The 24716-nt window shown below is 42.8% G+C and overlaps 2 protein-coding genes and 1 long non-coding RNA gene across 4 annotated transcripts; 1 reads left to right on the top strand and 2 right to left on the bottom strand.

Annotated features, from left to right (window-relative positions):
• The first annotated feature begins 6275 nt into the window (after nt 1-6275).
• LOC117553062 lies at nt 6276-16350 on the top strand. Its single transcript, XM_034226828.1, has 4 exons — nt 6276-6484; nt 14893-15087; nt 15178-15254; nt 15372-16350. Exons 1-4 carry the CDS (start codon nt 6389-6391, stop codon nt 16348-16350), a joined length of 1347 nt encoding a protein of 448 aa, XP_034082719.1. The 5' UTR covers nt 6276-6388.
• Nucleotides 16351-16578: 228 nt separating this feature from the next.
• On the bottom strand, nt 16579-19009 carry LOC117553033 (THAP domain-containing protein 2-like). Of its 2 annotated transcripts, XM_034226784.1 has the most exons (3): nt 18403-19009; nt 17657-17792; nt 16579-17448 (listed from the first exon to the last, which is right to left on the bottom strand). In XM_034226784.1, the coding sequence occupies exons 1-2, from the start codon at nt 18993-18995 to the stop codon at nt 17684-17686; spliced, it is 702 nt and encodes a 233-aa protein (XP_034082675.1). In that variant the 5' UTR covers nt 18996-19009; the 3' UTR covers nt 16579-17448; nt 17657-17683. The 2 variants fall into 2 exon arrangements, with proteins under 2 accessions (XP_034082675.1, XP_034082677.1); XM_034226786.1 differs by lacking the exon at nt 17657-17792.
• Nucleotides 19010-21895: 2886 nt separating this feature from the next.
• LOC117553019 lies at nt 21896-23448 on the bottom strand. The gene is made up of 3 exons (XR_004570064.1): nt 23371-23448; nt 22442-22525; nt 21896-22298 (listed from the first exon to the last, which is right to left on the bottom strand). It is a non-coding gene; the product is annotated as an uncharacterized LOC117553019 (long non-coding RNA).
• Nucleotides 23449-24716: the final 1268 nt, after the last annotated feature.

Here is a 24716-nt window from a genome sequence, read left to right as displayed (position 1 = left end):
CTCCTAAACCACCAAGTGTGCCAATCCAGAACAGATACGCTCTGCTGACCGAGAGCCGGAGATCTCTTTCTGATGACCCGGATAACCTGTCCTCTTCACACAGCAGGGTAAGGACCAATAGCTACTCCAAAAGTAAAAGGCTAGAGGGAAAGCTAACGACTGGGCCTGAAACTCTGATTGTGGGTGACTCTGCTTTAAGAGATGTAAAAGGTCTGTGTAGTAAGAACAACACCAAAGTACTCTGTTTTCCCAAGGATGTGGTCTCTGACTTGGCTGAGAAGATCCTGCATATTGGGGCTGAACATCAGAATGTAAAAAATTGGAACAAATGATGTTGTGAAACAATAGTCAGAAGTGCTGAAAGAAGACTTTAAATGTTTGTTGGAAACTGTCAGCTCTCTAAATGCAGAGGTGTTCATCAGTGGCCCTCTACCGCCAGTCAGAAGAGGAGTGGAGAGATTCAGCAGATTGTTTGCACTGAACACCTGGCTTTCAACTGCCTGTACTGACCATTCTGTCCATTTTATTGACAATTTTAACTTTTTCTGGGACCGCAGACATCTTTTTAAGGCAAATGGAGTTTGTCTGAACAAGTCAGGAGTGAAATTGTTTATCTCTAACATATTCAACTGCCTGCGTCATCAATCTGTTCCCTCTGCCAAGGACAAGCGGCAAGAGGAATCAAAACAGGAGAAAGACACAACACATCGCGCAGAAAACCCTGAAGAAGTATCACTGCACCCGCCTGAGGAATGTTCTGATTATGGGAGACCTATGACACAAATGGAGGAGTCTCCACTGCCCGTCACCCTCCCTGTCAACGCCTTTGAGGATACTCTTCATTCATCCCCCAGCTCTCTCTACTCTCCGCTCACCCTCTCACCCTCGCCCACCCCCCTGGAGTTCAATGACCGCATGACGGCGACACGCAGGGTTGGCAGCATGTCCTTTACCCCCGCCCCTCAACGACGCCCACCAAAATCACCGAAGCAGAGATGCGCACCATCTCCCCCGTCTTCATCACCGCGCCTACGTCAACCACCTCCCCCCCCTGGTCAACCACCTCCCCTCCCTTCAAGAAAGCATCTGCAGTCTCCGAAGCCTGATAAGGATGTGTGTGTACAAAACACAACAAATTCTTACTGATATGTGCTGGGTCCAGGCTCAAGGGCGTATGGCACTCTCAACTCTTTCCAGGACATTCCAGGGTCCTGCCTGCCAGTAGCTTTGCTGATATCTGTGTTGATAGGTAATAGATTAAGAGCGGTGAATCATCTTAGAAACAGGAAGCGCTCAAACGTTTGTGTGAGTTTATCTAATTTAGCATTGATTCCATGTCAGCCACAGCTTGTTACAAAAAACATGACTGATAGTGTGTTTAACAAACTTAAACTAGCTTTATTAAATGTCAGGTCTTTGGCAGGAAAAACATTTTTAATCAATGATTTTATCACTGAGCACAATCTCGATTTTATGTTTTTAACAGAAACTTGGATTGAACAAAATCACAGTGCAGCTGTTCTTATCGAATCAACCCCTCCCAACTTTAGTTTTATGAGTCAGGAAAGAATGCATAAGAAAGGGGGTGGAGTTGCTATTCTGTTCAATGATTCCATTCAATGCAGGAAGACATCGTATGGAAACTTTGATTATTTTGAATATGTGGCCCTTCAGCTGAAATGCTCCTCCCGAGCTCTGTTCCCACAACCCAAATACTGTGCAAGCTTTTTTGATGACTTTACTGAACTGCTGTCTATAGTGTGTATTGACTTTGACCGTCTAGTCATTGTTGGTGATTAACATCCATGTTGACAACCCCTAGGACAGAGGGGCTAAAGAACTGTTTTGTGTTCTTGATAGCTATGGACTGACTCAGCATGTGACGGAGCCCACGCACAATAAGGGGCACACTCTGGACTTAATTATCTCAAAGGGTCTGAATATCTCTAAGGTTGTGGTGACTGATGTTGCACTCTCTGAGCATTCCTGTGTTTTCTTTGAGAGCTCTATTTCTGTTCACAAAAATGTTCAAAAAGAGATAACCACAAAGCGATATTTAACTAAAAATACTAGGGAAATGTTTACTCAGAATTTTTCTTCCACACTTGCCCCTGCTAACATCTCAGTAAATGAGCTAGTAGATCATTTTAATTAAAAAATTAAAAATGTTATAGATGCCATTGCTCCAACTAAGGTAAATGAAGTGTCTGGCAAGAAAATATCTCCATGGAGAAAGGCCATGACCGTGAAAACAGAAAAAAGAGAATGTCGAAAAGCTGAACGCAGGTGGCGAAAAACAAAACTCCAGGTTCACTTTGAAATCTATAAAGAGAGACTTGGCCTTTATAATTTGGAATTGAAAAACGCACGACAATCGTTCTTCTCTCACATCATTACCAAAAACAAAAACAACGCACGTGCCTTGTTTGCTACCGTCGACAGACTAACTAACCCCCCAGTGTCAGTAGCCTCTGAATTTCTATCCACCAGGGCGTGTAATGATTTTGCCTCCTTCTTCACTGACAAAATTCAGAAAATCAGACAAGCAGTCAGTGCCTCTGCATCAGGAACAGCAAATGTGTTGTCTCTGTGTCCACCTAACATCAATTCAGACATCATGACACAATTCCATCAGATTAATGATAAAAACCTAGAGGACATTATACAACTTCTGAAATCCTCCTCCTGCTGCCTTGATATTATTCCAACAGGATTTTTAAAAGATGTTTTGCCTTGCATGGCCTCAGATCTACTTCATATAGTAAACAAATCTCTTCACTCAGGTATTTTTCAACAGGCCCTGAAAACTGCAGTCATTAAACCGCTCTTGAAAAAGAATAATCTAGATGCTTCAGTAATGAACAATTACAGGCCCATATCAAACCTGCCATTTCTAGGTAAAATCATTGAAAAAGTTGTTTTTCAACAGTTGAGTAATTTCTTGCATTTAAATAACTGTTTCGATGTGTTCCAGTCAGGCTTTCGTCCAAACCACAGCACTGAGACTGCTCTTGTAAAGGTCTTTAATGACATCCACTTAAACACAGACAGTGGCAGAACTTCAGTGTTAGTATTATTAGATCTCAGTGCTGCGTTTGACACTGTTGACCACAACATATTACTAGACCGACTGGAAAACTGGGTGGGACTTTCGGAAACAGTTCTAAATTGGTTTGAATCCTACTTAAAGGACAGAAACAACTTTGTTTCTATAGGTAAATACACATCTGAGTTGACAAATATGACATGTGGGGTTCCTCAAGGCTCCATCTTGGGGCCTCTTCTCTTTAACATCTACATGCTACCACTGGCTCAGATAATGAAAAACAACAAAATAAGTTACCATAGCTATGCAGATGACACACAAATTTACGTGACAATTTCACCAGGAGACTATGCTCCAATTCAAACACTGAGTACGTGCATTGAACAAATCAATGACTGGATGTGTCAGAACTTTCTCCAATTAAACAAAGATAAAACTGAGGTAATGGTTTTTGGAGCCAAGGCAGAACGTATAAAAGTTAGCGCTGAGCTTCAGTGTGCAATGTTCAAAACAACAGATAAAGCCAGAAATCTAGGTGTAGTCATGGACTCTGACCTGAGTTTCTACAGTCACATTAAAACAGTTACTAAATCAGCCTACTATCACCTAAAGAATATATCTAGGATTAAAAGACTAATGTCACAGCAGGATTTGGAAAAACTTGTCCATGCTTTTATCTTCAGTAGACTCGACTACTGCAATGGTGTCTTCACAGGTCTCACTAAAAAATCTATTAGGAAGCTGCAGCTGATTCAGAACGCCGCTGCTCGAGTCCTCACTAACACTAAGAAAGTGGATCACATCACTCCTGTTCTGAAGTCTTTACACTGGCTTCCTGTGTGTCAAAGAATAGATTTCAAAATACTGCTGCTGGTTTATAAAGCACTGAATGGTTTAGGCCCAAAATACATTTCTGACCTCCTGCTAAATGATGAATCATCCAGATCTCTCAGGTCTTCTGGTCAGCTTTCTGTCCCCAGAGTCAGAACTAAACATGGAGAAGCAGCATTCAGTTATTATGCTCCAAATATCTGGAACAAACTCCCAGAAACCTGCAGGTCCGCTGCAACTCTGACTACTTTTAAATCCAGGCTGAAGACTTTTCTTTTTGTCGCTGCTTTTAATTGAACTATTCATATCTTAGACTGCACTGAAACTTTTATCCATGTATTTTTTCTTTTAATGTTTATTTTATTAGCTTTTATTTTTAATGACTGATTTTAAATGCCTTTTTCTTAATGTCTTTCATTTTTTGTAAAGCATTTTGAATTGCCTTGTGTTGAAAAGTGCTATATAAATAAACTTGCCTTGCCTTGCCTTGATAGAGATCATGCAATGTTATTATTTGTTTATTGATTGTTATGAACCTGTCTGAGGACCACAGATGGAAATGAGCTATTAGCTATAATCTGGCATATTGCATCTCTTCTCTTTGCTGAGATTAATGTTTTTGTATGCATGGTCCTTCTATAAATAAATAAATAAATAATTAGAAGAACACAGACTAAAACAGCAATGTACAGACGAATCAGATGATTAAACATGATCTTAAAAAATATTTTATATATTTTTTAATTTATTTTTTGCATTTTGTTGTAATCATTATTTTTAATACTTTCTGCTGACACTAGGTGGGGCTGTGTTTGTAGTTTTGCGGTCAATTGGAAGAAGAGCAATCCTCGTACGTGTGAACCTGGCAATAAACCCGTTTCTGATTCTACACCCCCCCCACAGGCCATGCTGGAGGGGGTCCAGCTGGATGTGAGTCCAGATGTTCCCTTTAAAACCTGCTTCATGTTTTTGTATGGGTGGGGAGATGTGAGCGTCCTGCAGGAGACAGGGCAACTGCTGAGACAGTACCACACACACACACACACACACACACACACACACACACACACACACACACACACACACACACACACACACACACACACACACACACACACACACACACACACACACACACACACACACACACACACACACACACACACACACACACACACACACACACACACACACACACACACACACACACACACACACACACACACACACACACACACACACACACACACACACACACACACACACACACACACACACACACACACACACACACACACACACACACACACACACACACGCATGAACACTCAGTCTCACACACACATTTAGAATATATTTAGGTATTTAAAAATCTAGTGAGGTCAACATATAATGTCTTCATGACAGGGTAAGGGTGTTAGGAGGGACAAACTAGTATAATAGTACAATATCAGAATATTAACCTGAGTTAAAAACATGTAGGCCTATTAGAAAACTCTACACAACTTCCGCCACTAGAGGTCAGGAGAGCACAACACGATAACATTGTATGTCATAAAAAAAGGCAAAGTAGCCTATATATATTCCATAACAACATGTAAAACAGTATGTCATTAAAAAGCCATAACATAGTATGTCATAAATACAATTATACATTCTAGTATGTCCTAACAATATCCCAGTATGGGTATATCTTAAAATAATTGATAAAATATGTTGTCATAGTTTTTTTTAATAGTATTTAAAAGATATCTCAAAATAATAATATTGATAATATAATACAGTATGTCATAAATAAATAATAGTGTGTCATAAAAAGTAATAATATGGTAACTCATACGTTTATTTTATAGTACGTCATAAAAACGTATTGACAACAAAGTAGGTCTTTAAAAAGTCAAAGTGCATATTGCTATCACAGAAATGTAATGTGCGTTTAAATAGTCGTAGTGTAGGCTGTCATTACAAATAATTGATAATATAGCACTTGATAAAAACTCATAGTATAGTAGACCATAACAAAGGCCATTGTGACAGCCCCTGCCTCACCTCTGATATCAGGAATGCTTTTGCCTGTTCCTATTTTCCGTTTGTCCCTGAAGGCATCACAGGAGCTGCCTGGTCGGAGTCTCAGGCTGCAGTCGAATAGTCCATTTAGCTTAGGAACCTTCCTAACCGAGTGAAATGACCCGGAAGTCCCTCAGTGGCAGCCATGATAAGTGCCGTTCGGATTCTCCAAATGAAAGGAAAGAAGGTTTCAAACTTCCTTTATAACCTCCTTTAGCTTAGGAACCACAGGAGAAAATGCTGCCCCACAATGCCTTGCAGCCGCAGCATTTGACGTCACACAACAGTCGGCCGTTCATGGACACAAACGATTATGACGGAGAAATAGGCTACATGCACAGTCACTTCCGCATTCTACTCATAGCGGCCGATTCATTTCCTGTTTGAAAATGACGACCTTCTACACCCGCTGCCTACAAGAGCTTCCGAAATTAAAAATGTCAGATGTTCATCGGATTTGCCGGACGACTAAAGCCCCAGCCAGCAAACTCGATAAAGGCTTCAAATTATATGCTGCGTCATATATACACAACTATGAAGGTAAGAAGGTAACCGGTACTAACCAGCTAGCTTATGCTCCGGGTTACGCTGATTGATTGATTAATTGAAAAGTTTATTAACAGCTTGTATATTGGGTACAGTACAGTACAGCTCAAAACATACAATTGTTAAGGGGATGCAGACCAGAGAAAGACTTTCGTCTTGTTTACATCAGGGTCCCCCATTTCCAATTCATCATGTCATTTAAGACATATAAGACATATTTGACATACAGATGGCTTATTTACAATTTACATACAGGTGGTTTTTTTACATACAGATTGCTTGTTTACAATTTTCATTTTAGATTTCGTTCTAATACATCCTAACCGGACATTTAAGACATACCAAGTCTACAGATATACAGTTAGTAACAGAGTCTAAAATGCGAGTATATACATAGATGGGGGGGGGGGAAGCTGTCCATTGAACGACAGGTTGAGATTTGTACCATTACCGGGGCCAGTTTTGCAATGCTCTCCCCCGAAGGTGCTCTTTAAGAGAGGTTTTGAAGGTAAGTATAGTTTTACTTTCCTTTACAGTAGTGGGAAGAGCGTTCCACCTTGATATGGCATAATTGCGAAACATGTATTTCCCCTTTTTTGTGCCAAATCTGGGTTTCACATGATTTGTGGAGCTCCCTCTGGTGTTATGATCATGGTATTCCTTGACCTTTGGGAAGAATTTTGACATGTACATGGGTACCATCGAGGTGTAGTGGATCTTGTACACCAGGCCCATTGCAAGTAGCTGTACTCTGTCGTCTACTCTAAGCCATCCTAGGTTGTCAAAGTGGGCAGAGGTGAGGTGGGTTCTAGATGAAAGGTCAAGCAGTAGTCTGACCAGTTTATTTTGCGATGTTTGAAGTTTTATTTTTAGCGCCTTGGAGGTGCTATGGTACCATGACGTGCAAGCATAGTCATAGTACCCTTGAATGAGTGCTCCTGCCAGTTTTCAGGGTGTTTTTGTTTACCAGAGAGGAGATCCGGTATAGGAATCTAGTTCTTTGATTGACTTTTCTTATTACATTGGATGCCATTTTGTCACAGGAGAGGTTTGCCTCAAGAATAGATCCTAGGTATGTAATTTCCTTCTTACTTGTGACAATAATGTCGCCCACTGCAACTGAGAAGTCGTCGGATTTGCTGAGATTATGTTTCGAACCGAAGAGAATGGACTCTGTTTTACCCAGGTGTAATGATCATTTATTATCGGCGAGCCAGGTGCAGATTCTGCCGAGCTGGGAGCTGAGGGTTTTTTCAACCTGCAACCTGTTCCTGCCAGAGACCAGCAGGGCTGAGTCGTCCGCGAACAGGAACAAGCTGCAGTCACATGCTGATGACATGTCATTTACATAAATTAGGAACAGTAACGGACCTAATATGCTTCCTTGTGGAACACCACAGCTCACTGGGAGGGGGGGGGGGACAGAGTACCGTTTACCTCCACCATCTGTTCTCTCCCCTCCAGGTAGGATTGCATCCAGCTCACCGATAGTTTATCAAAACCAATTGCTTTTAGCTTGTCAATCAGAATGGGGTGATTGACAGTGTCGAAAGCCTTTTGTAGGTCCAGCATCACCATGCCGCAGTACTTGCCCTCGTCCACCTCTTGTTTGATGTGGTCGCTCAAATAAAGAAGGCATGTGTCAGTGGAGTGGGATGTTCTAAAGCCAGATTGAAATTCATAGATTAGTTTCTTTTCCGCGAGGTACTTTTCGACCTGTTCATATACTATTTTTTCCATGACTTTCGAGATGGAGGTAAGTATAGAAACAGGGCGGTAGTTGCCTGGGTCCAATTTGCTGCCCTTTTTGGGCAGGGGGGTTACTCTTGCAATTTTGAAGTCTTTGGGTACTTTTCCCTGTTTTATGGAGAGGTTAATTATGTGAGCTATGACTGGTGAGATGGCGGTTGCTGTGTCTCTGAGGAATTTGGAGGGGATATTGTCGTGGCCAGTGGCCTTGTTAGGTTGGAGGGCGCTCAGTTTAATGAGTACCTCTGCTGTTGTTACCCTTGCTAGACTGAAATCATCTTTGCGTACCCCTAGGTTTTTGTAGTAGGTCATGATGTGATCTACTCCAAAAAGCCCTGAGTGGGAGGGTCATTTATTTACAAGAGTTGTGGCTATGTTTGTGAAAAAAATGTTCAAGTACTTGGCCACATCCAGTTTGTCTGTGATGAGCCTGTTATCTGTCTTTATGTTTAAGTTAGAAAATCTCGTTTTGAGTTTTTTACTGCAGCCAAGCTGGTTATTGAGTAATTTCCAAAGTTCACAGGGTTTATTTTTGTTTTCCTCAGTTTTGACATTGATGAAATTCTTTTTGGCAGTTTTGATCATGGAGCTTACGTCATTTCTTAGTCTGTTTCTTTCAATTTTGAGTTCAGTCACGTGGGCCTGGAGTTCACTGCTCGTGCTTTTGGAAAGCATTGACTGACTTTTATGAAACTCAGAGCATTTTTTGTCTCTGGTTTTCATGGCGGTCAGTATGCCGGAGTGCATCCACGGCTCAGCGCGATGTTTTACCCTGGTTGTTCTTAGGGGGGCCAAATCATTGAGTATTGCAGAGAATTTGTTTTTGAAACCAAGCCATGTTTCTTCAACTTGTGTACCACTGAGCTCATCTGACCAGTCCAGGCTCTCCAGTTCTAGGTTAAAGGCCTCGCTAGAGTAGTTTTTGAGGTCTCTAGATATGACTGTTTTGTGACAGCCGGCCCTTTGTTTTAGCTTTTTGCGGGTACAGAATATCATATAATGATCACTTAACCCGCATGCTATAACCCCTTTACTGGAGATCCTGGACTTGTCAGAGGTCAGAATGAGATCAATGGTAGTTTGTGTTGTTTCACATACCCGGGTGGGTTGGGTGATTAGCTGGCTGAAGCCGTGCAGATCACAAATCCTACTGAAGGACTTGAAGACGGACGTGTCTTTACGTTGCATATCCGTGTTCCAGTCTCCAATAATAATTGTCTCTACATCCCCCACATCAGCCAAACACCCATCTAATGTATCATAAAAGTCACTCTGTTCCGGTGGTCTATAGATTGCAGTGGCGGGCCGTGCATTTCACACCTAGGCCTTCAGTGATGTCCGACACAGTCCTACCTGAATTATTCCACCTCTTAATACCATCATTATGACGCCATGGCTCTAGAAACTATACATTTAGACAGAAACGCAGTATAACCGGGCGTTGCATCACCTTAACATAGTCCAGTACAACAGAGTTATATTAATATTTCCGAAGCATTTATAATCAATATATCCGCATTTACAATTAAGAGTGTTAAACTACCAGCTTTAAGATCGCTTGGATACTGTCAAAACTTAAAAATAAAAGGGGCTTTTAAGGCATTAGTCTACAAAGTTTTATTAAGTCCACCAAAAGTATGTGAGCTTTAACAAGTTTGTTCACTAAACAGCGCATTGTCGCACCCAAAGCAGTTTCATTTAAGAAACGTGACGATAAAGACAAACTATTCACTGAAAATAAAAGAAAACAAACAATTAATTTGCATTTGTTCATGAGGATATATTTGCGACAGTGGTGAAAGTGTATTCCTAGCCCTGAATGTCCACTTTGATAAAGGTTAAACCAAAACAATTCAACAAGTCTCCTTGAGTACTTTTACTGCACAGCTGAGCCAGTGCGCCACACACATCTCTATATCTCTTGCAGAAGCATCAAACATTTATTTTTTATATATTTGTCATTTTAATTACATATATATTAATTCGTTAATATTGATTTAATATTAACGACATAAAATGACAAAAATATATTAAAATAAAAAAAATAAAAAAATGCTTTGTACTCACCAAAACAACTGATTATTTGAACACAAAATCCATCCTCCTTTCTTTCCTCAAGAAGACTTCAATGACTCTGTTGTACAGTTTATCTGTGCGTTTCAGTTCCACCAATAAGTCATTTTCTATAGACATGAAGGCTAATGATGAAAGCCGAGTCTGTCCAGTAGAATTTCTGGCATAAGTTTTAATTCGCTTTAAGGCCGAGAATGACCGCTCGACAGAAGCAGTGGACACAGGGATAGTCACTGCCACACATGCCAATGTGTAAAGCTGCCCCATGCTCTCACTCAGATTTTTTCGGAGATCAGTGGGACTTTTCCCATCAAAATCAGTCATGGCATACATTACAGTCAGTTCTGTTTTTAGCCGGGACAGATCGAACAGTGTTCCGTGACTCTGTGTTAATTTGGCTAAGGCTGTTTGCGGGAATTTTTTCCGGTAGGTCTGAAAGTGCTGGGGGTCCAGGAGAGAGAGAAACATTAATTTTTCGTGGTCTTGAAACCTACTCCGTATCTGGCAAAGAATGTTGTCCAGAATATTGCTGTGGAGTTGTTGGTAGTATGCGCGAAGGTCTCCTTGTGCTGTACGTGGGCCTCTGCGTGCGCTCGGACCATTTGAGATGCGCGCTGTGTCCTCGTAGATCTGACGAAACTGGCACCTCTCTCGCTCAATTGTGTCACAAAACTCGTTCACCCTTGTCAGACAGAATTGTACATCCAATGTTTGTTTCTGTAGTATTCCAAAGAGCACATCTGAATGCTTAAAAATCCCATTGAATGTTTCAAGCAAAAAACAAAACTCAAAATCATCCAGACGTGCATTAAATCCATCAGCGCTAAGCATAGTATCCCCATCATACTCCTCATGATGTTCCAGTATGTGGTCAAACACCTCCTTTAGGGAAACTCTCTTCTCAAAGACTGCATTGACCAATCTCGATGTATATTGCCACCGCGTTGGTGCAACATTAGGAAGACGACGCTTGCAAATGTCATCCAGCAGTTGCGTGCGCTTAGGGGATCTGGAGAAAAATGCTGCAAGGCCATTGAGGCTGGCAAAAAAGACCTTGCATTCTTTAAGCTTTGAGGCCCCTTGAGTCAGTACTAAATGTAGTCGATGTGCATAGCAGTGAATGAATAAGGCCATAGGTGCCCTCTCCTTAACTTTAGCCTGCACCCCATTTAGTCCAGATGCCATGACCGCTGCGCCATCATAACACTGTGCCACAACTTTATCCAGACTACATTCATATTCCTCCATGAAACGGAAAATAAGAGCGGCAATGTCATCAGCTCGCTTGCCGCTTGTAACATCTTCAAATCTGACAAACCGCTCCTTGACACCTGTGTCCGTCACCTAACGCAGGACAAGTGCCAGCTGTGCTACATTACCCACGTCTGTCGTCTCGTCCACCATAACAGCGACAAAGGGTGCTTTTTTAATCTCCATTTTGATCTCTTCTCCCATCACTTCAGCAATAGCATAAATCAGGTCGTTTTGTATTTTGCCTGACGTCCCAGTAAACACTTTGTTTGTGGACAGGTGGTAATGCAAGTCTGTGTTGTTCTCAGCAAGCAAAGAAAGAAGCTCCACGTAGTTTCCTCTGTTTCTGGACTCGGCGCTTTCATCATGTCCCCTAAATGAAAGTTCCTGTTTACCCAAAAACAGGACACAATCAATCAGTCTTTTCAATATTTCCCTATTTTTGTTCACCCTTTCGTTGTGGAGCTCCGTTTCCCGGCGCACTTGTTCGTTGAGCTGTAGATCCACTCGGGTGTCCCCAAAGGTTTTCAAAAGCACCATTGCTTGTAAGTGCCCAGCCGTGCTTTGGTGTCTCGTTGCTGCCTTGGTTAGACAACTCAAGTTTGCAAATCCAGTGTGGCTCCAAACACCAAATCGATCATTTGCAAATAGCAGGCATTCCCAGCAGTACAATTTGCAGTGCCTCTCGGAGGCTGTGAGCCAGGGGTACCGCTCGTAGTTAGTGATTTGAAAGTGGCGGACAAACCCTTTTCCCCGCTGTGATAGGCTCGCTAGCGTCGGGGTTGGCCGTTCTCTTCTCACAATGTCTAGCTTTTCTTGAAAAGTTCGTCTTGAAAATGGCGTTGTAATTATATCTGCGACCAAATCGATCTCTTCTCCTCCTTCAGCCATTGTGGGTTGAAAAAAAACAGCTTGTAGAAATCTACACAAATTAGCTCGTTCAAATTCAAGTTCAGTTTGCTAGCTCTACATAGCTCTGCCTCTCAATAGTGCGTATCCAATCAAAAGACGTGCACGTGCTGACGTAATCGTACGCCTGCTAGCTGGCCCGTTGTCGCCAACTCAAAATCTGATTGGTTAACGCCACAGTTTTGTTTCCGTTCATTTTAAGCTACAGGCGCCCGCACTGTTGATTCTGAAGGCCTAAGGGCAGATTTATTGGACCCTGGCAACACATTATGGCTGAAATATGATTGGATAAAAGCTCTAACATAAAGGCCAGCCCTCCAAATCTTGTTCTGAGGCTGGAAGCAGCGCAACCAAGAGGAAAGCTATGAAATGAAAAGAATAGACTATGGGGAATAATTTAATACATATTTGTGGAAAAAATATATCAAAATTAAATTTATATTCTGATGATGTTTAGGCCAGCAGAGAAGGCCTTGCTGGCCCTGACGGCCCACCACTGATAGATTGTCCCGACTATTACAGATTTAGCATTGTCAAAAATAATTTCAACCCACACAGATTCAATATTTTCATGATGCAGGTCAGTACGGTTTTTGAAATTGGTGTCTTTATGTATGTACATGCAGACACCACCTCCATTCACATTCCTGTCCCTTCTCACTACAAGATAATCTTCAATTTCAATCTCTGAATCTGTAATGGAATTGTCCAATTTGGTCTCAGAAAAGCATAATATGCTTGCCTTACCGTTCATGAATAGCTGCCTGAGTTCAGCCAGTTTGTGTCTCAGGCTGTTCGTGTTCAGATGAAAAATATGTAGTCCATTTTTGTTGCTTAAATGCACAATGTCGTCAGCTTGCAGATATTTGTCTTTGTCCGTTACAGCAACCGGCTTGCCGTGGTGTTTGGAGAGGTGGGGTGGTGGTGGGGGGAGAGAGGCTCCGTTGTAGCTTTAGCCGTTGATATGCTAGCAGGGTGGCTAACAACATGGCGGATATTTGTTCCCTCTGATCTCGGTTCTCTTCCTCTCGTCACTGCCTCATGCGTGTCTGTCTGCCGAGGCGTCCCCGGGGGAATCTCGAAGTCTCCGTTTATTCCTTGGTCTCCGCTGTCTCCACGGTCTCTGTTGTCGTCGCGTAGTTGTTGTTGCAGCGGAAGAGATGCTAGTTCTGATGCTAATTGAGATGCTAGCTGCTCGAGCCTGCAGGACTGGCTTCTTGTCTGCACCGGGCCCGGATTCAGATGGATGTCTCCCGCTAACAATAAGACCAAGACGATCATATTTCTTCGGTCTAGTTTGCCTGACGGGGGTAAGTACTTTTGCGTCGGGTTTGCAGTTAATAATGCATGAATACTTGCACTTCCAAAAGCGAGGTGTTTCCTTTCCCAGCCGTTGAGAAGGTAAAAGTCATTGTGGTTCATTTTATCCCCGCTTTCATTACTCTCCTTCTCTAAGTGATGTTGTCTCATTGATGAGTTGAGGTAGGAGTCCATAATCCATATTGTCAGGAGGATGACATATGTAAAAAATCGTGAGGAATAACCGCCAAAGCGGGAGCTCTCGAAAATGCGACCACTCATAGTGAAACCGGATGTTCCTTTCACGCTAACATTAGCTGTCAAAAGCTAGGTAACGCCAGAGCCCTATAGTATAACTACTATTATTATTATTATTATTATTATACTACTACTATAGTAGACTACTATAGGGCTCTGGGTAACGCTATGTACTGTTTCTGGTGTTAATTCTTTAAAACATTAGCCATTTTGCTAACAAATACTATCGTTTAATAGCCTTATAGCCTAGCCAAGGTTATCTTGTTGTTAGCCACACTGCATAATGGTATCAGCTTTTGTAAATCAATGTTGCCATAGATGTGTTGACGTGAGTATAGATCTAACGCTGTTGCTCTGTTTTTCTTCATTCAGTGTCCAATAAAGACAGGCTGACAGGGCAGGTCAGCGTGAGAGCCTTGTGCTACAGGTCAATGCGGAAGAGCGAGACAGCACACAGTTTGAGTGTAGGCAGGCAGCATTGACACTGTTCCCCCCTGTTTATTGAGTTTCAGTTCAGTTAAACATTAGTTTACCTTAAGGGAATCTCAACAGTGTCCTACTTCTCCCTGCTTTATCACAGCTGATTGGTCAGATATTATTACATTGATTATGGATGTGTAAGTTTGGGGGTTCAAATATATAGTCAAAACTGCTTTAATACAATTTTCAAGGCATCTTAGTTTCCAAAGAAAGTTCATTGTGGTATTGTAGGGTAAGAGGGTAACACTAAGCATTCAGGAATACATGCTTCTTCTAGGATAATGGGTCAGTAAAAATAACCAATAATTCTACTCATAATAACCTCCTGGCTCATAGTAACAAGTGAGGTTACTAATCACTAGTATTTCTTCTCTCTTTTTTAGATAACGCTTCATGATTCATCACCAGTGGTGCTCACGCACAACCAGTGCTCCTGTGTTGCAGGAACTGTTTTGTGCAATCACACAGTAGCATTGCTGTTCCAAACAGCACACTACACTGAACTGAACATGCCAGTTGTGCCACCTGTGCATAACTGTACTGAATCGGAACAGCAATGGCACAAGCCGCGAACAATGGTAATTTCAATGAGGTTCAAATACTTGTAATCTTTCACAGAGTTTTTGTTTTAAAGTGACTCAACGAACAGTAATTGTATTTTCCTTAAGGGTGTGAAGCCAGGGCCCATCAACTCCATGGTCTTCACCAAGCCTGTACCAAATAGGATGGTGCAGACTGGAGTAAGGTAATTTTAGCTGGAATATTGTGTTTCCTGTGTTTTTAGAATTCATAATTCTGGTGCTGTATTCCTAACCTTTATTGTCACATTAATGTGCTATATTGTCTTTGCCATTCTTTGTAGGAGTGGATTCTACAGAGGCATGGTGGGGCCATTACCAGATCCCTGCCTGTTCAGAGTTACGGAGGCATACTCAGCATTCAGCATTGAAGACAGGCCGCTTGTGACCACAATGAACATGAGACCTGACAAGCCCCTTGTGGAAAGTGCCTTCGGGATTGTGCAGGAGGGCAGTGTTCTGTCCTATCAGATGCCTGCTTTGACGTCTCGGTACACCACACCTCACACTGACACACCACCAACACCCCACTTGCCCATAGAGGGGTATGTGATCTTGCCATGTGATTTACCGCTGGTGTGCTCAGAAGAGGAGCAACTACATATGAACAGCTTATCTGTTGATTTGGAAATGTCTCACAAAATTGAGGAGGCTACCCGTGAGCAAAGCTCTAGCTCAGAGTGGCATCTGTTCCGCAAACCCAGGGTTACTGCCTCTAGGTTTAGAGAGATTTGTCACGTCAGAGGTGAGAGCTCTGCTAACTCTCTTGCAGAGCGAATACTCAAAGGTACAAGGCAGACTGCAGAAATGAGGAGAGGTGCCGAGATGGAGCCCACAGTAGCAGCTGAATACAGTAGACTGGCAAACGTGAACTACTCCCCTTGTGGCCTTGTCATTCACCCCTCTACGCCCTGGCTTGGTGCCTCCCCTGATGGAGTTGTTTTTGACCCAACAGAATATCCCCAATTTGGCCTTGTTGAATTCAAATGTCCCAATGTCCCAAATTATGTCGACTGCAAATATGTGCAGATGGAATGTGGCTCCCCTAAGCTCAAGAAAAGCCATGCCTATTACTGGCAAGTACAGGGTCAACTTCTTGTATCTGGGATGCAGTGGTGTGATTTTGTAGTGTGGGCACAAGAGGACTACCTGGTGCAAAGAATATACACAGATCCAGAAGTGCAAAGAGCAATCAGAGAAAAAGTAGCCATTGGCACTGTAGCCATTGGCACTGTAGCCATTGTTAACTCTGTAAGCAGTTAGCTGCTAGACCCTGGCTCAGCCGTCATTGTTTTTAGGAGGCAATCCCTCAATCATGTGTTCTGAATGACAACAAAATGTGATTTCAATATTTTGTTTTTGATATATATTGTTTGTCACATTTCATATATGTAAATAAATATACAATTGTATTTAAAAAGACAATAAAGTGAAGTGATTTGTGTAATGAATAGTAAATCAGTGCATTTGTAAGAAATCATCAACGCATTGTAATTTGCTATTTACCATTTATTCAAACAAAACACTAGCGTGTGTCAGGCAACACGGGATTACGGTGTGCTCACCCAGCTTAATCACAGCTACCTGCACAGGTGTCATCATCTTGTCTTATTTCACCCATTTCTTGACCAGTGCTTTGTTCTGATAGTTTGACAGCATACATGCTACTGCAAACAGTTGGTTGATGTTGTAGGCATGGGACAGGAGGATGACACCATCAAAAAGTTTGTTCTCTTTTATCCTCCTAATGACACGCTCCACATGAACCCTCAGTCTGGCAATGGCCTGTGTCTCCCTCACCTGATAGGCTGGCATTTGCTTCTGCTTTGACAGAAAAGGTGGGCAGTACACTTTGCATTTGCAGCAATCGCTGATCAGGAAGCCCTTATCTACCATCACTGCCATGTTTTCAGTCAACAACGCAGCTATTCCAGATTGTTTGAAAATCTCCTTGTCGCTGACAGAACCACCATACAGACTGGAAACAAATGTCACTGCGCCATGTGGGGCTATGCCAACCAGGGCTTTCATGGTGCAGTGAGATTTGTATGTAGAATACATTTCACTTTGGAGGAGGAGTGAGGATGGTGTTTGACACCTCAGCTCTGTGCAATCCAGGATCACCTGTGTGTCTGGGAAATCTTTGAATGCCTCTGGGAGGTGGGCTTGAACTTCTGCAGGTGTAAGCCAGATGCACTGTGACCCCAATAAAGTTGTAAGAAAACTCGTCCATGTTGCAATGATGCGGCTCACAGTGGACTGGTGTACGTTGAAGCGGTTTGCAAGGTCCCTCTCTTTCAAACCCACCGACAGGAAGCAGAGAAAAAGGAAGAACTCGTCAATTGGCTGAAGCAGCTGTCTCTGGAAGATAAACAAAAAAAGGGTACTATATTAATGTCATGAGTGTAGCACACCATGGGAAAAACATTAAGTTGTTTTAGTTCTCTGATGTATTCAAAAAGGATTGAGTACTATAGCCTTTTAGCCTACACGAAAGCAATGAAATGTTGGAGAAACATTTTCCCTTCAGTTTGTGTTTAGATTGTGTGTTAAAAGAAACGTAGCCTACCGTTGATGGACGTGCGTGTGTAACCACTTATTCATTCCTCTTGGCAGCTGATATCGCTCTTGTAACACGAACCATTTTATAAATGGAAGGCTCAATCAAAAACCAGAAGGCCATCAGGTGGTTATAGCTCGGGAATCTGTACACAAAAGACACATGTCAGTCATTCATTGACTCGTTAACTGTAACACATGGGCTAATGCCTTCCTCTTGTTTGCTATAATACATTACAATTCAAATAGACTGATTAAGAAGGCACTTGGTGCAGGTATAGTAATATACAGCAGTAACATGTAACAACTACATTAAAGCAGCAGTAATAATAATCTAAAACATACAGGGAACATTTTACACAGAATGACTACTTTTACTCTTCATTCTTAAGTGTGCAACTGGGAGAAACGCAGTGGATATTGACATGTACTTTTACTTTGGTAAGGTTTTGAAGATTTCCACTTGTAGTAAAGTATTATCAGTATGTTGTTAGTATTAGTATGTTTTACTCCACCACATTTAGTTAACCTTCATAGTTTCTAGTTACTTATGAAAACACATGATTTATGATTCTACATGTTCAGTTCAGGAGTATTTTCAAACCATAGTATTTGTACTTATACTTCAGTTAAGTTGAGTAGCCTACTTATTCCAACACTGCATGCAAATAGTCAGCAGTCAAACGGCAGGTAAACAGGATTCTTTATAAGCTAACCCATCTCAAAAACTTGGATAGAATTTAGCCAAAACATTACCTGGTATAGAATCGGATGTTGTCGTCGGAGCCAGCAAACCGCTGTAAGCAAAACTCTCGCTGGACTCTTAACTCCTGCAGTTGCTTCTGCAGATCCTCCAATGTTTTGGAGTTGTCTTCTGTAGCTTGAGAGGACATGTCCAGTGAAGCTGGTTCAGGGGTTGAGCAGTAATCATGGTCACGGACATCGATGTGCTCTTCCTGCTCCTCCCGAGAGACTGGTTCAGTGGGCCGCTCCCTTCTCTCCCAAACACTAGCCCGCGGTGTTTGAGCAGTGAAGTGATTCCACTCAAACAGAGTTGGGACAGCACCTTTCACAAGCCTCCTACGGCCATCAAGGGTTTTTGGCTCTATTAGTTGATCCGTAGCGAAGTGACGACTGCAGACCTTGGAGTGAGAGGAGATTGTAAAGTTATCGCGTCGTATTTTAACCAGCCACTGTCTTCGCAGCTCGAGTTCGGTCGGAAAGCCATGGAAACTTAGGACGCCGTTGAATTTAGCTGACGCCGTACAAAGTGGGACACAGCAGTGCTCGGAGTAGTTCTTTACTTGTCTTTGCAAATGCTCCGTTTTGAAAATCTTCCGTCGACTCATATTTAAACCACAGATTGAAACAGTAAAACATTTGTGGACGCTCAGCTACGCAGACCAGAAGCAACCCGGAAGCGTCCGAGCAGTATAACGGCTAAGGCGGAAGTACGTCTCAGACCCTAGTGCATGTAGCCTATTATATCATGAAAGTTACAGTGCTTATTAAGCATTTTAAAACATATGTGGTAAGTTGCCACCCCCCCCCCCCCCTCCAAGCAATACACAATAGAATATATAAAGAATAAATGAAAAATCTCTACAAAAGACCAATACACTACAAAAACAGAAACTTATTGACATATGTAATATACATAAAGGTTTCAAATGTATTCATTGTATGAACATGTTTTAATTGGGGGATGGATGTCACATCCTCTAGGGGGGTCCGGGGGTATGCCCCCCCGGAAAGATTTTTTTTTTAACATTTTAAAGTAAAATGCTTCAATCTGGTGCACTTTGAGCACACAATTACTAGAGACCTGATAGGAGGTACAACTCTAAAACACCATCCATCCATCTTCTCCCGCTTATCCGTGGTCGGGTCGCGGGGGTAGCAGTTCCAGCAGAGAGCCCCAAACTTTCTTTTCCCTGGCGACATCAACCAGCTCTGACTGGGGAATCCCAAGGCGCTCCCAGGCCAGCGAAGAGATATAATCCCTCCACCTGGTCCTAGGTCTACCCCTTGGTCTCTTCCCAGCTGGACGTGCCTGGAACACCTCCCTAGGGAGGCGCCCAGGTGGCATCCTAACTAGGTGCCGAACCACCTCAACTGGCTCCTTTCGACGCGAAGGAGGAGCGGCTCAACTCCGAGTCCCTCCCTGATGACCGAACTTCTCACCTTATCCCTAAGGGAGACACCAGCCACCCTGCGGAGAAAACCCATCTCGGCCGCTTGTATCCGCGATCTCATTCTTTCGGTCATGACCCATCCTTCATGACCATAGGTGAGGGTAGGAACGAAAATGGCCCGGTAGACAGAGAGCTTTGCCTTCTGGCTCAGCTCCCTTTTCGTCACAACGGTGCGGTAAAGCGACTGCAGTACCGCTCCCGCTGCTCCGATTCTCCGGCCCATCTCACGCTCCATTGTTCCCTCACTCGAGAACAAGACACCGAGATACTTGAACTCCTTCACTTGGGGTAAGGACTCATTCCCTACTTGAAGTGGACAGTCCATCGGTTTCCTGCTGAGAACCATGGCCTCAGATTTGGAGGTGCTGATCCTCATCCCAGCCGCTTCACACTCGGTTGCGAACCGATCCAGTGAGTGCTGAAGGTCGCAGACCGATGAAGCCATTAGAACCACATCATCTGCAAAAAGCAGTGGTGCAATCCTTAGTCCACCGAACTGCAGGCCCCCTCCCCCACGACTACGCCTCGAAATCCGATCCATGTATATTACAAACAGGATTGGTGACAAAGCGCAGCCCTGGCGGAGGCCAACCCTCACCGGAAATGTGTCCGACTTACTGCCGAGGACCCGGACACAGCTCTCGCTTTGGGAGTACAGAGATTGGATGGCCCTGAGTAGAGACCCCCTCACCCCATACTCCCGCAGCACCTCCCACAGTAACTCCCTGGGAACTCGGTCATACGCCTTCTCCAAGTCTACAAAACACATGTAGACCGGATAAGCGTACTCCCAGTACTCTAAAACACCCATATGAAAAAGATCGGTTTACATTTTAATAACCAATAACCCACAGCCAATAACAAATAAATGTAACATATTTATTTATTTTATCCTTATTATTAATATTGTAGTTATTGAATGAAAATCACTCATCAAACAAAAGTAGCTTCTCTTAAAACTTTAAGAAAAGAAAGTGCAAACGTGGACACAAATATAGCCAACTCTTACAACTGAGGTTATTGCAAATAAATTAAGATAATGAACAACATTACACACACTATGAATCAAATGAAACAGGCAATCAGAACAACACGTCTCTGCTATGTTATTGTGTCCTTTAATTAGTCCACATCCTTAAAGTCGGACACGTCTAGACTTCCTTGCTGCAAATTCATTTATTGTATCGTCAAATGATATTTGCCCCGAAACCTTGCGATTGATGCTTATTAAAGCTAATCCATTGAGGCGTTCTTGAGCCATTGCCGACCTCAGGTATGTTTTAATGAGCTTCAATTTGGAGAAGCTCCTCTCCCCAGCAGCAACTGTCACTGGAATAGTGACAGCGATCCTGAGGGCCACCCACATATTTGGATACACTTCGTTCATTTTCTTCTCCTGTAGGAAAGTCAGAAGTTCCAGGGTGGTCATGTTGGCTTTTGGCAAAGCTGGGAAATTCTGCATCTCCAGTGCAAGTTCCCTCTTATCCAGGTCTGACTGTCCACCCCAGCTCAGGGTGTTGCTGAGTGTTTCATACTGCTTCGTCAGATCTTCCTTTGGCAGGTCAGGGAAGTTGAGTAGCACCCCAAACTTTTCCTCTACTTCACCTAAGGCCTTGAATCTCTCCTGCAGTGATGCAATGGAAACATCCACCACCATATTGAAAAAAGAAACTTCGAGTTTCTTTAGTGCATCACTCACTTGCTCCTCCGGGGACTCATATGAGAACTGTCTCTTGGTTGTTCTCAGCCTCTTCTGCTTGAGAACAGCTTCCACATTCATTTGGCCACAGATGTCTTTTGGCAGATGCTTGGGCAGAAGCAAATCCATTGCTTCTGTAGCTGACCAAAGAAACTTCTGTTTTTATCAGGAGGTCAACAGCAATATCCAGCTGCATTGACACTGATTGCAACATTTTGCTGACATGTTTGATGTTGGTCAGGATGTCATACCATACCACAGTGTATATTGCAAAGCGGTATGGTCCAACCTCTTCAGCCAAAGATTGTGCTTCAATTTTTACAACTCCATCTGTGGCTTTATCCCTCACCTCTAGAAGTGCATCTCTGACTTCTGCAGCCTGATACCTTACAGCCTCTATGCTGTTGATCCGACTCTCCCATCTGGTATCAGACCATGATTTCAATGTGATGTTCACATGGCTTTTCTCACTGTATCACTCAGTGCTGGCCAGTCAGCAGGATCTGAGGGGACTGCAATGTTGGACTCAGATGGGCCTGGGCAGTCAGCAGGATCTGAGGGGACTGCAATGTTGGACTCAGATGGGCCTGGGCAGTCAGCAGGATCTGAGGGGACTGCAATGTTGGACTCAGATGGGCCTGGGCAGTCAGCCGGATCTGAAGGGACTGCAATGGTGGACTCAGATGGGCCTGGGCAGTCAGCAGGATCTGAGGGGGCTGCAATGGTGGACTCACATACTGTGCTCGTTATTCCTTCACCTGCAGGCAGGCAATCAAAACATGCAAAGAAGTTATTCATGCTTCAGTTTTCATTATTTATCATAATAATAACAATAATAATAATGACAAAAAGTAGTGTATTAACGATTACACAGAGACCATAAATGTTTGGCAAAACTTACATTCTTCAGAGTGTGATGTACATGGGAGATCAGATGTTCCTTCTCCAGCAACTGGGGGCTTTTTGAGGTATTTCTCAAGTGCAGCTGGAAAATTATAGGGTAGATATTAGCACATTACAAGCAAAAACATGTATATACAGTCAGGCAAAAATAACTGCTGCAATCTGCCTCAGCTGTATGCAAGTTCACAACTAGCCTATATAAAAGTTAGGTCTGGACTTTGAATCAGGGGGTAGCAAGTTCGAGTCCCACTGCAGTCAGCATGTCGTTGTGTCCCTGGGCAAGACACTTCACCCCAAATTGCTCCTGTGGGGATTGTCCACAGTACTGAATGTATGTAAGTCGCTTTGGATAAAATCATCTAACAAATGACATGTAATGTAAATAATAACACATGCCCATATTGGCTGGTCAGCCTCACTTTATACAAAAGAGCAGTTATCCAGATAGCTTTCTTCTGGCTAACATTCACATTATTTCGTTACAGAAGCATATAAAACAAAGCATTGCACAATGATTAGACATTAAAAAGAGCAGAAAATAAACAAATTCTAAAATATAATAGAAAATAAACAGAAAAATAAATATATATATATATATATATATATATATATATATAGGCCTACACACAAGTTGACCGTGAAAATAAACTATCTGACAAATTAAACACTATTGGAGGATCAATTTACAGCTATCACAATAGAAAAGTAGTATATTATTTACAAAAATATTATATAAGAATAATAACACATAAATAAAAACTTTAAATCATTTGTATTTATCATTCTGTATCAGAGGCTCGTGGCTAGCATGGCATCAAAGCTGTATCATGGGCAGGCTACCTCCTTAGCTAGCTAGCTAGCTTAAAATCAAATGTCTAACGGTACAGTACATACTGACTTTTTTCTTTTTTACACAAGCCTACGTACCTCTGTCTTTGACTTTCGATTCCTCCTGTTCTTTTTTCCGTTTCCTTCCCGTTGCCCCTGAAGGCTTGGACCTTTTCATAATTGTAATTGTTTGCCTCTTGCTGTTGCATCGTTGCAATCTCTGACACTTTCAGCTGGAGCTGCCGCGTCAATTTGGCTGTGAGTCGCGGCCCGTGGGTGCCAGATAAGCGACCATCCCCCCCTTTCATCACTGACAGTTACAGCGCCCATCGTACAGGGCAAATGCTAAATTTTGCTACCAGCCCGGGGTGAAAAGGGTGTTTACTTTATTCAATTATTAATGTAAACGTATTACGGGCATAAAATTAGGCAGAATAAAAAAAAAAAACGTTTTTATTATTATTTTCTTTTCTCCCAGCGCAGCGCCCCTCCAGATCTGGCGCCCTAGGCGACCGCCTAGTTCGCCAGTGGGAAGGGCCGGCCCTGCACCCAGGGGTGGCGGGTACTGTAGGCTAGGGAAGGCTAAGCCTTCCCAAATATTTTTGTCACTGCATCCTGGTAAAATAAAAACATATGTTTGTGTCTTTGACATTAGCACTGCTATGCAGCCATCTGTGCCCTGTAGCCTACTACGAAGCCAGTTCAACATACCTGCCTGGATATGTTTGAGTAACAAACTAACTAACAACAACAAACAAACAAACGAGATCTCGCTATGCGGTCCTACGACGCTGGTTATCAACTCGGTAAATCAAGCCAGGGGCCCTTTCTCATTTCTCTAACTCCCCTCCTCGACTCCTATCCTCGAGACTTACCCCCTGATCCCACCGGAAGCGTCTGCGCCGCGCTGCGACCTCCTCCTGCGTCATAACCCACCAGGCGAGTTTCAAAACGTTGCGGAAGCGGAGCGTCGTGTGTGCAGCCTCGCAGTATTCCACCAGACCCGCTGTGCTGCGCTGCGCCGCGTCAAAAATGGGATTCATCCTATATTTTAGAAATTCCTTGCGGGGAGGAGCTTCTGGGCCACTATCCGACGTGTTTATGATGCGCCAGCGGACGTCATTTTGTGCGTCTGCTGCTGTGGGGAAACTATGGAAACTACAGTTTTCTATACAACGGACTACAACATGGATGTTTAATAAGAACGACGGACTACTGTAAACTCATCTAGAGACTCTGCACCGTGCTCTGATGCTGTTGCTTTATGCTTTATGAACGTGGACAACAGAGAAACATATTCTTCATGACCAAAGTTGGAATTGAAATAAAAAAGGAAAGTGAAACTTATGCTCGTCACCCTCTCCCTCCGGTCCACATGAATACAAATGATCCCAATACGTATGATTGTATGAACTATGAAAAGATCTTAAAATAAATAGCCTACA

This window comes from Gymnodraco acuticeps, unplaced genomic scaffold (genome assembly GCF_902827175.1).
Source record: "Gymnodraco acuticeps unplaced genomic scaffold, fGymAcu1.1, whole genome shotgun sequence".
Taxonomy (NCBI): domain Eukaryota; kingdom Metazoa; phylum Chordata; class Actinopteri; order Perciformes; family Bathydraconidae; genus Gymnodraco; species Gymnodraco acuticeps.
This window is presented reverse-complemented; position numbering and strand designations above follow the sequence as displayed.